General features: G+C 42.2%; 3 protein-coding genes across 6 annotated transcripts; 2 read left to right on the top strand and 1 right to left on the bottom strand.

Annotated features, from left to right (window-relative positions):
• Positions 1 to 428: 428 nt before the first annotated feature.
• On the top strand, positions 429 to 2,281 carry atp6v0e1 (ATPase H+ transporting V0 subunit e1). 2 transcript variants are annotated; one of them, XM_021320726.2, is made up of 4 exons: positions 429 to 648; positions 1,171 to 1,218; positions 1,774 to 1,897; positions 2,001 to 2,281. In XM_021320726.2, the coding sequence occupies exons 1-3, from the start codon at positions 545 to 547 to the stop codon at positions 1,865 to 1,867; spliced, it is 246 nt and encodes an 81-aa protein (XP_021176401.2). In that variant the 5' UTR covers positions 429 to 544; the 3' UTR covers positions 1,868 to 1,897; positions 2,001 to 2,281. The 2 variants fall into 2 exon arrangements, with proteins under 2 accessions (XP_021176401.2, XP_012737805.2); XM_012882351.3 differs by having other exon boundaries at positions 1,995 to 2,281.
• A 272-nt stretch (positions 2,282 to 2,553) lies between these two features.
• On the top strand, positions 2,554 to 5,795 carry bnip1a (BCL2 interacting protein 1a). Of its 3 annotated transcripts, XM_036127322.1 has the most exons (7): positions 2,614 to 2,675; positions 3,992 to 4,082; positions 4,472 to 4,564; positions 4,660 to 4,751; positions 4,851 to 4,955; positions 5,045 to 5,163; positions 5,278 to 5,795. In XM_036127322.1, exons 2-7 carry the CDS (start codon positions 4,041 to 4,043, stop codon positions 5,472 to 5,474), a joined length of 648 nt encoding a protein of 215 aa, XP_035983215.1. In that variant the 5' UTR covers positions 2,614 to 2,675; positions 3,992 to 4,040; the 3' UTR covers positions 5,475 to 5,795. The 3 variants fall into 3 exon arrangements, with proteins under 3 accessions (XP_012725487.2, XP_012725566.2, XP_035983215.1); XM_012870033.3 differs by lacking the exon at positions 3,992 to 4,082 and having other exon boundaries at positions 2,554 to 2,675; XM_012870112.3 differs by lacking the exon at positions 3,992 to 4,082 and having other exon boundaries at positions 2,590 to 2,692.
• Positions 5,796 to 8,569: 2,774 nt separating this feature from the next.
• nkx2.5 (NK2 homeobox 5) lies at positions 8,570 to 12,291 on the bottom strand. Its single transcript, XM_012881179.3, has 2 exons — positions 11,603 to 12,291; positions 8,570 to 10,424 (listed from the first exon to the last, which is right to left on the bottom strand). Exons 1-2 carry the CDS (start codon positions 11,922 to 11,924, stop codon positions 9,802 to 9,804), a joined length of 945 nt encoding a protein of 314 aa, XP_012736633.2. The 5' UTR covers positions 11,925 to 12,291; the 3' UTR covers positions 8,570 to 9,801.
• Between the last annotated feature and the right edge of the window lie 1,525 nt (positions 12,292 to 13,816).

Below are 13,816 nucleotides of genomic sequence, written 5' to 3'. Positions count from 1 at the left end.
TTTCACAAAATGACCAATAGATGTCGCTAAAATGCTTAGTCCAAAAGGGTATTTAAACAATGTAACTTATTTTTGAACTGGTGTCACAACAGTGGTTCATTTATTTATATATATATATATATATATATATATATATATATATATATATATATATATATATATATATATATATATACACTTTGCCTACATTTAACAAAAGTTAAACAAAACAAGTCTTCCAAGATAAGTGACAGAGTTTAACTCTCAAAACTTCAAAAACAATTCTAATCGAATCAAAATAAAAACAGCTGCTAACATTTCCAGCTTTCACGGGACTAATCCCTGCTAAACAAATAAAATCAATGTGCACAAAAAGTGGGGCTATTTCTGAGGGAAGTCGTTGCTCCAGAACATAGACGGGTCCGCCGCCAGCCTCTACTTCCTGCCTCTGTCACAGTCATGTGATTCCTCTGCTCCCCGACACAGGAGATCGTGTTTCTACAGCGCTGAAGTTGACTTCAGTTTAACTTTTTCTGCGTTCAGACACTCCTGGTTTCTCCTAACAATGGCGGATCGGACGTTTGCCATCGCCATCTCTGTAATGACTCTGGTGTGGGGTGTTGTTGGAGGAGTTGTTCCCTGGTTTATCCCCAAAGGACCGAACAGAGGGTGAGTCTGTTAGCATTTGTTAGCTTTCCATCTGGCTAAAACCAGCCAACACGAAGCTGCACTTTACCGAAACTTTATGCCTTGTTTTCTTCTCTGTTTTTAACGTAAGAATGTGTTTTTATTTGTAAACCAGACTGAAAATTAAACGCCCCTTCTTTGTGCGACTTTAAGAGTTAAATAAGTTTGCGAAGTTCTCGTAAAACTTTAGTTAAGTGAAGCTAATTTCCGAGCTCGGTTCTAGTCAGCTTCGTTTCACTAACAGTTTATAGGAAAGTTATCGCTTCCTTCGTCCATACAAGTAACCTTTAGGCTTAAATAACCCGTCTGGGCACCAACACTCCCGCTTTAATTTATGTTTAGCTATGGAAACTGGGCTAAAAGTGTGATGCAGCTTCCCTTTTTGTCCTCCTTGGCTCACAAGATCAAGTCCAACAATGTGTTCAGGGGGGAAAAAGAAGAAAAAATACAATTAGATCCCTGTTATTTAACATAAAGACACTTATTTTTCTTGTTTTCCTACAGAGTTATTGTCACAATGTTGGTGCTGACTGCAGTCTGCTGTTACCTCTTGTGAGTATTTCCTTCCATCCTCATCCTGTGTGTCAGCTGCTGCTGCTAAACTGACAATGTTTAACCAATGTCTTATTTTGAGGCGTATTAACCTTGGTATTTATTAGTGTTTTTTTCTTTTTTCTTTCTTGCCACAAACTTGAAGGTGTTTCAGTAGGATCCTTTGTGACCGGACAACACAAAGTATTGTAGGAAAATGCTGCATGATGTAAAAAAAAAAAAAACAAACCCCAAACCTTCTTAAAGAGGCCAGGTTTGGGAAGTCTGCCACCGATGGTCGCAATAAACTATGTATGGGATGTTTAAAAGATAATTAACATGTATGTTTACGTTGGGGTCCAACCGTGCATATAATGTATAATGTCACACCATGACTGACCAGAAGAGGGCAGTAGAAGCAAAGCTGTTTTCCAGTCTTCTCATCCTTGAACAGCTGTCAGGAGTAAATCTGGAGTGATCTTTTATTCTAAATGGGCTCACAAAGAATAATGCTTATTTTGATAATGTGTGCTACAATACAGTTGAACAAGCTGTTTTATATGTGCTCTCCATCAGCTGGTTGATAGCAATTCTGGCTCAGCTGAACCCGCTCTTTGGGCCGTCCCTCTCCACTGACGTCATCTGGTACCTAAACTACGCCTGGGATTAACTTGGCCTTTAAGGACCACTTACCTTGCAGGTAAATTACTTCCTGTCACCTCTTATTACTATTTGAAAATCACGTTGATGCATTTACTTACTTGTTTTCTTGTTGTTGTTTTTTTTTTTTTACCCATCATCAGCGGGCTGGACACTGATGCACCAGATCCCCTCCAGAGACCATTCGTCAGATCACTTAAAACCCCAAAACCCTGTGCCTTTTAGTGATGGAGTGAAGCCCTCGTCTGCGTGCCTTGATAAACATTTGAGAGCTATTACTTGATTTTTTTTTTTTTTTCCTGACCTTCAAATGAAAGCGGCCTTCACTTGCTGTTGTGTGTGTGTGTGTGTGTATATGTTGTGTGCATTGTGTGCAATATGAGTGTCAATGGCATTTAATTAAATTGTTTTGAGGTTGACATGAGCTTGACTCATCTGTTTATTTGCTGGCGAAGCCATCAATTATTAAATTCCTCATTTAAACTAGTTTTCTTTTTTTTCCCCCTCTTTCCGATTTCTAAACCATGAGAAGTGTAGCCAGACATTGGAAACCTCCAAGTGAATGACACCTATATTCCATCTTTGATTTAATCATTCATGAAGGCCTTTGCAACATGTAGGTTTTTAAAGCGCCAAATAAATAAAAAAAACTTCTTTGTGTTCTGTCGGGATGAGAAGGCCAGCCGCTTCCTGCTTGCCGTAGTTGTAGCCGGTGCGTGACGTCATACGTTGGCAACATGGCGACTGCAGACGTCCACGTCAGAGTGTGCGAGCAAGAAATCCTCAAATATGACTTGGAAATCAAGGCTCTCATCCAGGTGCGGTTTTCTCCCTGGTAAGGCCATGCAGGGACATGTCCGAGCAGGCTGCTGCCATGACGACGAAGCTCTCCCGTTAGCCGCCATGCTAACGGACTGCCGCGGCTCGACGCTTTAACAACAAGGGCCGCTTATAACGACGCATTCTGGCACATTTATGTCATTAAACGATTGCGAAGGGGTTTTCGGGTGTTTATTTTGCATAATGGAAAATAAAAGGTGCAAAAAAAAAAAATAAATAAGTCAGCCGACTACGTCATTAATTGTCCTAGAAAGGGTGGTGTGACGTGCATTTCCTATATTTGTTTATAGGAACCCCAGTGAAAAGCTAATTTCCTCCTATTTTAACCAGCAAAAATTAGGAAAAAAAAAAAAACGGTGTGTGTGTATATATATATATATATATATATATATATATATATATATATATATATATATATATATATATATATGGGGAAATGTATCATTGCAAAAAGTGTGTGATTATTTATCATGCAGAAAGTATAAATTACTTCCCTGGCCTATGGGGTGTTGCATGACAGGAAAACTGGGTTGCGCTGGTGGAATAGTTTAATTCAAATAGCTACAGCTAGTAAGTGTGGAAGTGATCAGACTGATGTCTATTTTTTCTTAAGTATCTCTTTTCTCTCTCCAATCATTAACCCTTTGATGGGATTAATACTTGGTCACATTAAAACATAAAAGAAGTTGAGACAGGATGTGAGGGAGCAAACACCAACAACTGATGCATGCTGCTGTTGGTAACACTGCAAAAAAGGAAACTAAAAATAAGTACAATGTTCTTTAAATGAGTGTATTTGTCCTTGATTTGAGCAGGCACGTTTAAATGATCTACCAGTTGAATACGATGTTTGCTCTTAAAAGAGGAACAGCTCCTCTCTTATCTTATTTCAACTGCAGTTTATCTAATTGTCTTATTTTAGGGGTCAAAAGACTCGTTCTATTGGCAGATCATTTTATTTACCTGCTCAAATCAAAGACAAATACACTATTTTCAAGAAAATCTTAATGTTTGGTTATATGCAGTGAAGTAAGAATTAACATTCTTAATTCATCTTTTTAACATTGTCATATACAATGTTGATCAGAAAATGTGTTTAGTACCAGGTTCTGTTTGGAAAAGTATGGACCTTTACTCCAGTGCTTTCAATGTGAGAAATATCTTACACGAAATATCGAAATTAGTATATATTTTTTCTTTCGGACTTTAATTTCCCTTTGCCTTATTTTGTAAAAAAGAAACATCTATAAAAAGAAAAAGAAAAAAACTTTATAGGACACGTTTTTATTCACAGGTGAAAAATTGGACAAAAAGTTTTCAAAAAGTGTTGAAAGTCAAATCAGATGAAAGATGCAGGAGTACTGACCAGGAGTTGCACCGTATCGGTGAGTTTTATCCGAATAGTTAAGTGCGTGCCACTGACGTATTTGTCCAGTTGGAAAGACTTAGACTCCCCTAAGGCCCACGCCTGATGAATGTCTTCAGAAAAGCAAACGGATGAATCGTAACTAGGTTTAACTGAATGTGTAACAATGATTGGCACCCTAACACTTCCTGTAAAATAAGTGCTCGCTCTCCAACCTCCTGCGGTGTTTGTCAGACCAAAGAGGACGCTGAAGCTTGGCCTCGAAAACAGTGTGTGCCGTTCTCTATTTGAATTTGACATATGAACTTTTATTCTTGAATTAAATTAACCTTAAATGTGGAGGGGGGCATTGGTGTAACATGGAAGCATCGCAGGATGTGTGCAGCCTCATCCGTCTTGTCTCAGCAGGACATCACAGAGTGCGACGGCCCTCAGAGCAAGCTGACGGAGATGAACGCGGAAGTGAAGAAGCACTTCCACAGCCTCCGATCGAGGATTCATGTGAGCGTCCTTATTTTTGGTCATCGCATCTTGTGAGAAGACTTTTAAAAATGACGGGGAAAAAAAAGACTAAACGTCCATCCGTGTTGTATCAGGACTTTGAGCGGATAGCAATGGAGCAGGACAAAGAGTCGGACAAGCAGGCGTTGCTCGACCAAGTAGAGGGACACCGAAAGCAGATGCTGAGGTAATTCCTTTTAAGACGATCGGCCGTAACTTCCTGTTTAACACGTCGGCATGTACGCCGTGGGCGATGGCGTTGGTGAGCACCTGCTTGTGTCTGCAGCAACCAGACGGCCTGGAGGAAAGCCAACCTCGCCAGCAAGCTGTCCGTCGACAAGATGGAGAAGCAGGCGCTGCTCAACGGGTCCGACGGCGCCGCGAGGCAGAGGTGAGCGAGCTGGCGGCCTGCAGGACCGTCGTTAACGGCGCCTTAAACACCCGTCAGTTCACGGAGCATTTGTGCAACTTCCCTACCAGGAAGATGACCAAGGAGGGCCTGGCACGAAACGCCGGCGACATCACGGAGAACCTCATGAGCATCAGCCGGATGATGGCGCAGCAGGTCCAGCAGAGCGAAGACACCGTAACGACACTCGGTCGGTGATGGAAAGGCCCGGATGCGGACGCTCACTTCTGATTTGTGCTTTCGGAAACCCTTCACACTTTGCAGCAATATTAACTGGATTTCTTTTTTTTTCTCCCTTTTCAAGCCACGTCGTCGAGAACGGTTCAGGAGACCAACGAGGAGTTTAAAGCCATGACCGGCACCATTCAGCTGGGCAGGAAACTCATCACCAAGTACAACCGCAGGGAGCTGACTGATAAACTGCTCATCTTCTTGGCGCTGGCTCTGTTCTTTGCCACCGTCCTCTACATCCTCAAAAAGAGGCTGTTCCCTTTCTTATAGGATCCCTCCCGTTGTCCAGAGACGGGGCGTCCCGTAGCGGGGCCCACGCGCGGCGTAAAGCCCCCCATGCTGCTCTGTAAAAACCTCGCCCACTAAGTAGAAGGATAATCCTGCAGTTCCTCAGTGCGTTTAATTTATTGTTCAGTGACCAATTATGAGTGCAAAGTACGTTTTTCTCCTTAAATGCCTTCAAACGGTTCCAGAAGCGGATAGAGTAGGCAAGCTGCACGTTTTCCTCTGCCAGCTCTATCGATCTATAGTTGGATTCCTGCTCTGAAACTACATTAGCTACAATATAATCAAGTATTAAAAAAAAAAAAACATCCTGTAATGAAATTAGACGTGTTTTTTGGTAGCAACTCCAGGACTGAGTCCCTCACTTTTTTTATTATTCAGTGATGAGATGATCAACTTGCAGGTACACTGAACCCTAATTAGGTTAATGCTGTTCATCACAGCGTGCTGTATAATAATAATAATAATAATTATTGTTATGTGTAATTCATAACTGCTTCAAAGTGTCTTGATTGTCTTCCACGACTGCAGTGCTGAATACGTTCTCCTCCTGGGCCCGTGCTCCTTTCCCTTTGCTAACGGAAAGCCCGTATTGCACGCGTTTGCTCTCCGATCCATGGCGGCGTTTCGTTGAAGCCAAACGGGACTTCATGAGTGAGAGACTTCAAGCTGCCGCCGCCACCGCAGAGAGTCCCAGTAAGGCAGCGGAGCTGTTCACACCGGCAGAGATAGAGCCACATTCATCCACTGCCTTCCTTCAGATAAGACCCGGAAAAGCAGATTATTGCAGCGGACCCCCCCCCCCCCCCCCCCCCTCCTCCTCTTATTCCAGTGTGGGTGGCGAATGAGCGAGGGTTGATATTTTTAGGTTTGTGCGCTGCCGTTATCTGACGCTGCCTTTTCAACACCACGGAGGAGACGATGGTCAGAGAAGCCAACATGACCTTGCTAGCCTCTGTCTAACTGCTCTCCGTTGCCCTTAGGTCCGTCACGTCGGTCGCTTCTCTTTTTTTCTGTTGTTGTTGTTGCCTGTTGCTTTTGTAATAAACGTCGATGCCGCCGGGTTCACAGTTGAAGTGTGTCGCTCAATTGCGTCCATTGTTTTAGAGAGGATGACGGACAGAGTACGTGTGAAGAGACCTGAGAGACGCGTAAGCGTCTCCTCCTCAGCTGAAGTGGAAGGCAGTCGGGCTGAGCCGGCTCCTCGCCTGTTCGCTCAGCCGCACACTTAGGCGAGGCCTGGTACTCTGTTGAGCAAATTAGACTATTCTTGCATTTAGCGCCGCGATACTGTCCACCGAGTGCTTGGGTTTGTATCTCAACAAGTGGGCCCGGGCTCTCTGAAGAGCCCGATGGAGAGGCCACTGCTGCCCGCCAAGGGTTCGTAACAAGAGGCGGCCTGAGGCGCAGCTCTACATTTACTTAACGCAGAGCTTTAAGAGAGGGAAAGCCCCATGCACAGCAAGCCATTTGCTTTATTATCTCTTTGAGGATGGTTTAATATCCTGGATAAAATGAAAGAACTGAAGAATCAATCCTCTTAGTATAGCTTTTTTTAGATTTTGTGGCAGTAGAGGCCTTTATTTACAGGCAGCCTGTCCAGGTCAGGTGCGTCAAGGACTGTAGCCTCCGTGAAAGATGCGTCCGCTCTACCGCTGAGCCACATGTTTTTATGTGTTGCTTTGTGGAATAACACATCGACTCACCAACAGGAGGCGTCTTGAAACTTGGGGCTAGGAAGTTTTCCAGTTTTGTAGATTTGAGGCTTGTTTCCATCTAGTTTAGCCACAACACTAACGCTAAGTCAGACTTCTGGAAGGGGAGGTGCCCAGAGGCAGGGTTTCTGTATGACAATAAACTTAGCTGTGGTTGTCCAGGAAAGGGATTACATGCCACCGTGATTTTAAAAGTATTTTACCATTTAAGTCACTATTTACGCATTAATCACAAACCACTTGTCATTTGTTTCTTTTTAAGACGGAGCACAAGCCAGAGAAGCAAGAGGACCTTAAGGATTGTTTAAAATGTGTGAATGTTGCTTAATAAGTGTCTTATTAACAGAGCGGGAGGTTTTTAATGCGTCTTTCTTCAGCTGTTCAATGTGCAGAATGTCTGATGAGAATCTGTCTGATTAAAACTTACCCAGATTAAATGTTCACAAGCTGTTACAAAAAAATTCAGAGAGTTTGTTTCGTCATTCTAAGGATGGGATTGTTAGCTTTGCTTTTCGGGTGTTTTTTCTACAGTCGGTTAATTTCTTTTTTTTTTTTTTTTTTACCTTTTAAGACATGATTTGATATAACTAGTGTGTCCTATTCAGCTGCACAGGTGTAATTTCTGTAGTCATGTTGCATGTTTGTAATTGGTTAAGTTATATTTTTAGAAGTGTGTTTCTTGTAGGCCTTTGATTGTATTCAACGACACATTTATGGCCAAAAACTCTTTTCTTATATAGTTTTTATCATTATGATAAAAAAAAAAACAAGCCTTTGTGTTAAAGTCTACAGCCCACCCCTACTGTTATGTCCAATTAAGGTTGCTGATTTTATTTTAATGGAAGCTTTAAACCTAATTCTTAGTACGCTTGTGGTTTTTTTTGTGCAAAACGGTCTGGTATACCAACAAAAGATTCTAGACTTTATTTATTTTTTTCTGTGTGAGCTTTTCTTAAACTTAAAGCTGCCTTTAAAGGTTTGATGCAGGTCAAGGTCGTGGCCGCCAGCCAAGCTCCGTCCCAGCGGTCCTCAAGCGTTTGTGTACAGAGCAAAGGCGGCTGACAGCAGGTTGTAAAAACGAACAAACTTTTAACAACCTTTTCACCTTGTTTAAGTAAAACTGACTGAAGCTTTTTAACAGCCACTTGAACATTTTAACCTGACACGAACCACGCCAGGGGATTTTAACAGATGCTAATCTCCATTATGAGGGTTTATAGCTCATTCTGTCAGTATGCCTTTAACATGTCGGGGGTTATATTGGTAGGTTTTACTCACCATTCCCAATTTATTTCTTTATTTTATTTTTAGTCCCAAATAAACTGAAAAAAAAAAAAAACAGTCAGATTTGAAATAATAATATGATTGCACTTGTTTCATTCGGGTAGGTTTGAATGTTTCTGTGCAAAATTACGACAGTTGTGTAGACCCTCGGGTACATTTTAGACATCCTAACCGATTAGGGTAATTTTGCTCGTTTGTCGTATCTTCCGGTTCTAAAAAGACACAAAAAATTCAATTGGACTGTAATTAAAGTGTAAAACGTAGCTAGAAAGGTGATGTATTTTAAAAATCTATTCCAACAAGGTGGCATGTAAACCTGCACATGTTAACATCAGCCAAGATGTGTCATTTATTGGCCTCAGGGTTAAGAAACACATGCAGTGTGCCAGCAAATATGACTTAATGTGGATCTACCCGGCTATGGATGGATACAAACGTGAGCTCTTTCTCAAACAAAGCAAATTTCACAGCCACAAGTCTTATCACGGTTCTTTACTTTTACTAACCTAATATGTCCATCCATACAAGACAAGTAACCAAAGCAAAAGACCACTGTAAAAAAAAATTGTTTTTTAAAAGAACCATTAAAATTAAATTAGATTAATACTGTCTCAAATCACAGCTTCCCTAATGTGTTGAGAAAGTTCATATTGAATGTGGGTTGGAATCATTTAACTCAACATCTGCTCAGAAATATGGATTCATGTTCCAAAAGATCCGCAGCTTGACACACCGGTTTCCTTTATTAAATTCTCTTCAAGTATTTTAACAAGACGGTTATAATTTAATACAACGTTTAACTTTGCGTTTATGTGAAATTTAAATAATTTAACTGTAATTCCTGTGGGAAATATTCAAAGTCCCACAAAATTCCTTCTTATAAGGAAAACGTAGATCTTTGTAGAGCATATTTGAAGCGAACCATTATAATTAAGCTTATTCTCATTAATATTAGAATAAATGTATTAATATCATTAGAAGTTGTTGCAGTTGTAGTAGTAAGAAGGAGAAAGGTTCTGGGAAAAAAAAGTGAAATTCAAGATTAAAGTAGCCTGGATCTTGCATAGCCTATTTATTGTTGCTACTATTAGTTATCATTTGCGCAGAAAGTACACAGTGCGCCATAAATGAAAGTTTTAGTCATCTAAGAAAGAAGAAGAATAGTGCTAAATAATAAAAAAAAAAAAAAGGAGAAAAACAACCTCAAACAGCTATGGCTAAATAAATAGGTCCTGTTCGGACACCTTTAGAAATCCACATGCAGTCTTCTCCGCTCGAACGGAACCGGGCGCGTTTCCTGCTCGGTGCTTCTGCTACCACGTCCTAATGCCGTGCAGCGAGGACACGCCGTTACCGGGGGGGAACGTGTTCTGGACGTTGTTCAGGTCCCCCACCCCAAAGTTCACGTAGCCGCCGCCGCCGCCGCCGCCGGACGGGCCCTGCGCGCTCTGCACGCCGCCCGCAGGGTAGCCGCAGGCGTAGTTCGTGTTGCATCCGGGCCCCGCGTATCCGCCGAAGGCCGGGTAGTTGTTGTAAGCCAGGTGGTTGATGGGCCCCACGCTGTAGGAAGGGTTGTAGGCGGCCGCCTCTCCGGCCAGGCACGGCTTCCCGTCCCGCACCAGCACCGGGACCGACACCCTCCTGGGCGGCGGCAGCGACACCATCTCCAGGCTCTGGTCCTGCCTCTGTCGCTTGCACTTGTACCTCCTGTTCTGGAACCAGATCTTGACTTGGGTCGGGGTGAGCTTGAGCACGCCGGCCAGGTGGTCCCGCTCCGGGGCGGACAGGTAGCGCTGCTGCTTGAAGCGGCGCTCCAGCTCGTACACCTGCGCCTGGGAGAAGAGGACCCGCGGCTTCCTGCGTCTCCGAGGCTTGGGCCGCTCCACGTCCGTGGGCTTCGCGTCCTCCAGAGGCCCGGCGTGGCCGCTGAAACCATCTACCGGCACAGACAAGAAGACGGCACAAAGATAAACCCACAGGGCTTCTGGAAAGCCTGCTGCACTAAGAAGGACGAAATGGTGTCAACATGACAACATTCACACAATTTAAATTGGGTAATTTAGAATTAACATTTATGAGTAGAAATCATTAAAAGTTTCACGCCTAAAAGACACCTAAACAAATGTGATGATTTTCAATCAAATTAATACAATTCCAACCAGCGTGTCAGATGAATCAGTTAGTCTAGCTATTCTGTTTTACATCGACTTAAACTTTAGACGCACCAGGCAATATTTCCCAATGAACAGATATTCATAGGGAAGAACAAAACGTCTGCACAGTCAACAGTTAATTAAATAAAACAGGTTTAGAAGCGTGTGCTTATAAATTCTCCATCCATAATGATCTTCCTTAACACGCACATAAAAAGTTTTTAGATGGATCAGAACGGATGAAATACAGGAAGTGCTGCTCATTAGCAACAAGCACCCTGCGGCTGAGACGCTCAGGTTCCTGACAAGCTTTACTTTGGCATAAGCTGTTCAACTAATTAAAACTAAATTTCTTCTTTTAACACAGAATTTTTCCTCGACCAAAAGTCCTATGACAGTTCTTTTATTATATATATATATATATATATATATATATATATATATATATATATATATATATATATATATATATATATATATATATATATGCACACATCGGCCCTATGTCTTTATCTTCCACACAATAAATCACATTTGGCTGAACCAACACCTTCAGTTAGTATCTATGATAAGAAGCATTTGTTTAAAACTAAACTATTGGAAATTATAGAACATCACATTTACAAACGGGTGTGCTTGATTAAATACTAAATAATGCTATGTTTAATATGTAAAACCTGTAAAGTTCGTTTTTTTATCGCGTAAATGCGCATTTGCAGGTGGAAAACACGCGCGTCAACAGATTTTCTGATGTGCTAAAGTCCCAGATTTTCTAATCGCATATTTAGAAGGATGCGTCACATCTTTTGTTTTTGCTTAAATTAAACTGAATCGTCCGATTCAATCGAAGAGCTCCTCCTTGAAGCCAAATTCCAACGCGATTTGTTTAGGACTAGATTAAAAGCGCACGAACCCTGGCCTGTATGATTTGGGCGTACAGGCCCGAGGATTTGCTGCTCACCTTTTCTTCGTTTCTCCTCAAACGCATCTGATTTCGCACCCCTCTCAACTTCCATCCCTAAAAGCGATTTGCCATAAAAGCTGGACGTGAAGTTGCCCCTGGCAGTCTTGTTGTAGTCTTGGACGTCCTGCTGAAACAGAGAGGCGGCGGCGGCGGCGGCGGCGGCGGACGCGTCCCGGACAGGCTCCTGCTTCAGGCGGGCCAGCATGCAGGAGGAGGAGGTGGAGCAGTCCAGAGAAGATACCATCACGTCGGGATTGTGCTCCAAGTTTAATATATCCTTGACAGAGAAGGGTGTGGACGTGCCGGGGCTGGGAAACATTGCCAAAAGACGCAGGAGAAAGGAGACGAAAAAGAAGCTATGAATCTGTCATGTGGAAGCAACCAAAAAGATGTAAACCAAGACTTCTCCTTCCTGGGAGTATTTACTGGATTTAAGTGTTGGTTTGTTCAACCAGACTAGACTTGAGTGAAGGGTGCATTTTGAATGTCAGCCCTGTCTCCAAAGTTTTTTTTTCTTTTTTTCTGGACCCCGCTCTCTTTCTCTCCTCTGGGTGACGCAGAGAGGAGGAGCAGGGAAGAAGAGGAAATGAGCCTCATGCCTCTCCTCTAATAATGACGCGAGGTGCTATACAGGATGCCCCATACATTATTTTGAACATATTTGTGTTTACTTTTTTTATTCTTTAAAACATTTTTTTGTCTAACAATAATATAAAAAAGCAAATTATGTGACAGAACACAAAGCAACCCACAATGGTAAAGTGGATGAAAAGTGAAACCGCTGTGCAGAGGCATGTCTCCTCGTCCTTCTGCAGCCCAAACTCAGTCAGATTGGATGGGGAACAGTCTGCCAATAGATGATCTTTAAGTTCTTGGTCAGCTTTGGGTCTGGTTCATTCAAACACCTAAAGGGGCTTTGATTTAAACCATCCTGTGGTGGCTCTGGCTGCTGTTTTGTGGTCCTTGTCCTGCTGGAAGGCGAGCCGCTGCCTCAGTCTCAAACCTTTGGCAGGCTCAATAGACTTTCTTCAAGTATTAACCTGCATTTAGCTGCACCTGTCTTCCCTTTTCTCTTCCTTGTCCCTAATGAAGAGAAATACTACCACAGCATGATGCTGCCACAGCGTTTCACGATAGGGGCGGTGCGTTCAGGTCCAGTTAGTTTTCTGCAAGACATTGCACTTTGGATATAGCCCAAAATGTTGGGTTCCCCTGACCAGAGCACCTCATTTCATCTCTTTGCTGCCCCCCTCTTCCCCAATGTTTTTTATTTCATATTGCAAACATGACTTTTTGTGGCTTTCTTTCAACTATATTTTCCTTCCCACTCTACAAAGGTCATAATTATGAGGCGCATGAGTCGCCAACAGACTCTCCCACATTTGAGTTGATAGATTGACCAGTTTTATAATCCAAAGCTGCCCAAAAAAAATTATCTTAAAACACATTGTTTCTTCATGGCTTTTAACTCAGATTGAGAAGTTGTTTTTTTATTATGTAATTTTTTTATTTGATCTATTTTTATTGGTTGTATTATTCTGATGTTTTATTTATTGGCAATTGTTTTATTGTAATTCTGTTTGCTGGCAAGGGTATTACATATATTTTTATCAGTGTAAAGCACTTTTTAAGGTGCAAATCTTGAAGGCCTTCGTAGGACCGCTGTATTCAAACTGAGACGACATTACACACAGAGCAACTCTGTTTACATGTAGGCGATTGGTTGCCGTCCATTATTAGAGAGGGGGCGTGTTCCAGCGCAAAGGGGGGTGAATACAAGTACACGCCACACTTTACAGATTTTCGCCTTTTTTTTTACAATTATGTATTGTTTTGTCGGTCTGTAATCCTGACCTGATATGCATTGCAGTTTGTGGTTGCAGGATAACAAAATGTGCAGCGGTCTAAGAGACTTCAAATGACTTTATTCATTCCGCTTTGAATAAATTATTTTCTGGGACATCATAAACTGAAATATCGTCTGCTTCTTTTGACAAAATGAGGCCCCGATTCATATAACTGGTCGATTGAAACTCACCTGCTGCGTATAGTTTTTAGTCACGACTTTGTGATCGAGCCCAGCAGCGCGTGTAGTGATCTTACGCTTTTAACTCCCAAGAGAGACGATTTATCCCATTTCCGTGCGCCGAAGCTGTCTAATTAAGAAAGGTTAAAGTGTCTGATAAATCCTGTGTGTTTTTGAGGCGTCGG

Source organism: Fundulus heteroclitus, chromosome 23, assembly GCF_011125445.2.
Source record: "Fundulus heteroclitus isolate FHET01 chromosome 23, MU-UCD_Fhet_4.1, whole genome shotgun sequence".
Classification (NCBI taxonomy): domain Eukaryota; kingdom Metazoa; phylum Chordata; class Actinopteri; order Cyprinodontiformes; family Fundulidae; genus Fundulus; species Fundulus heteroclitus.
Note: the sequence above shows the minus strand (reverse complement) of the source record. Positions and strands in the feature narration are given on the sequence as shown.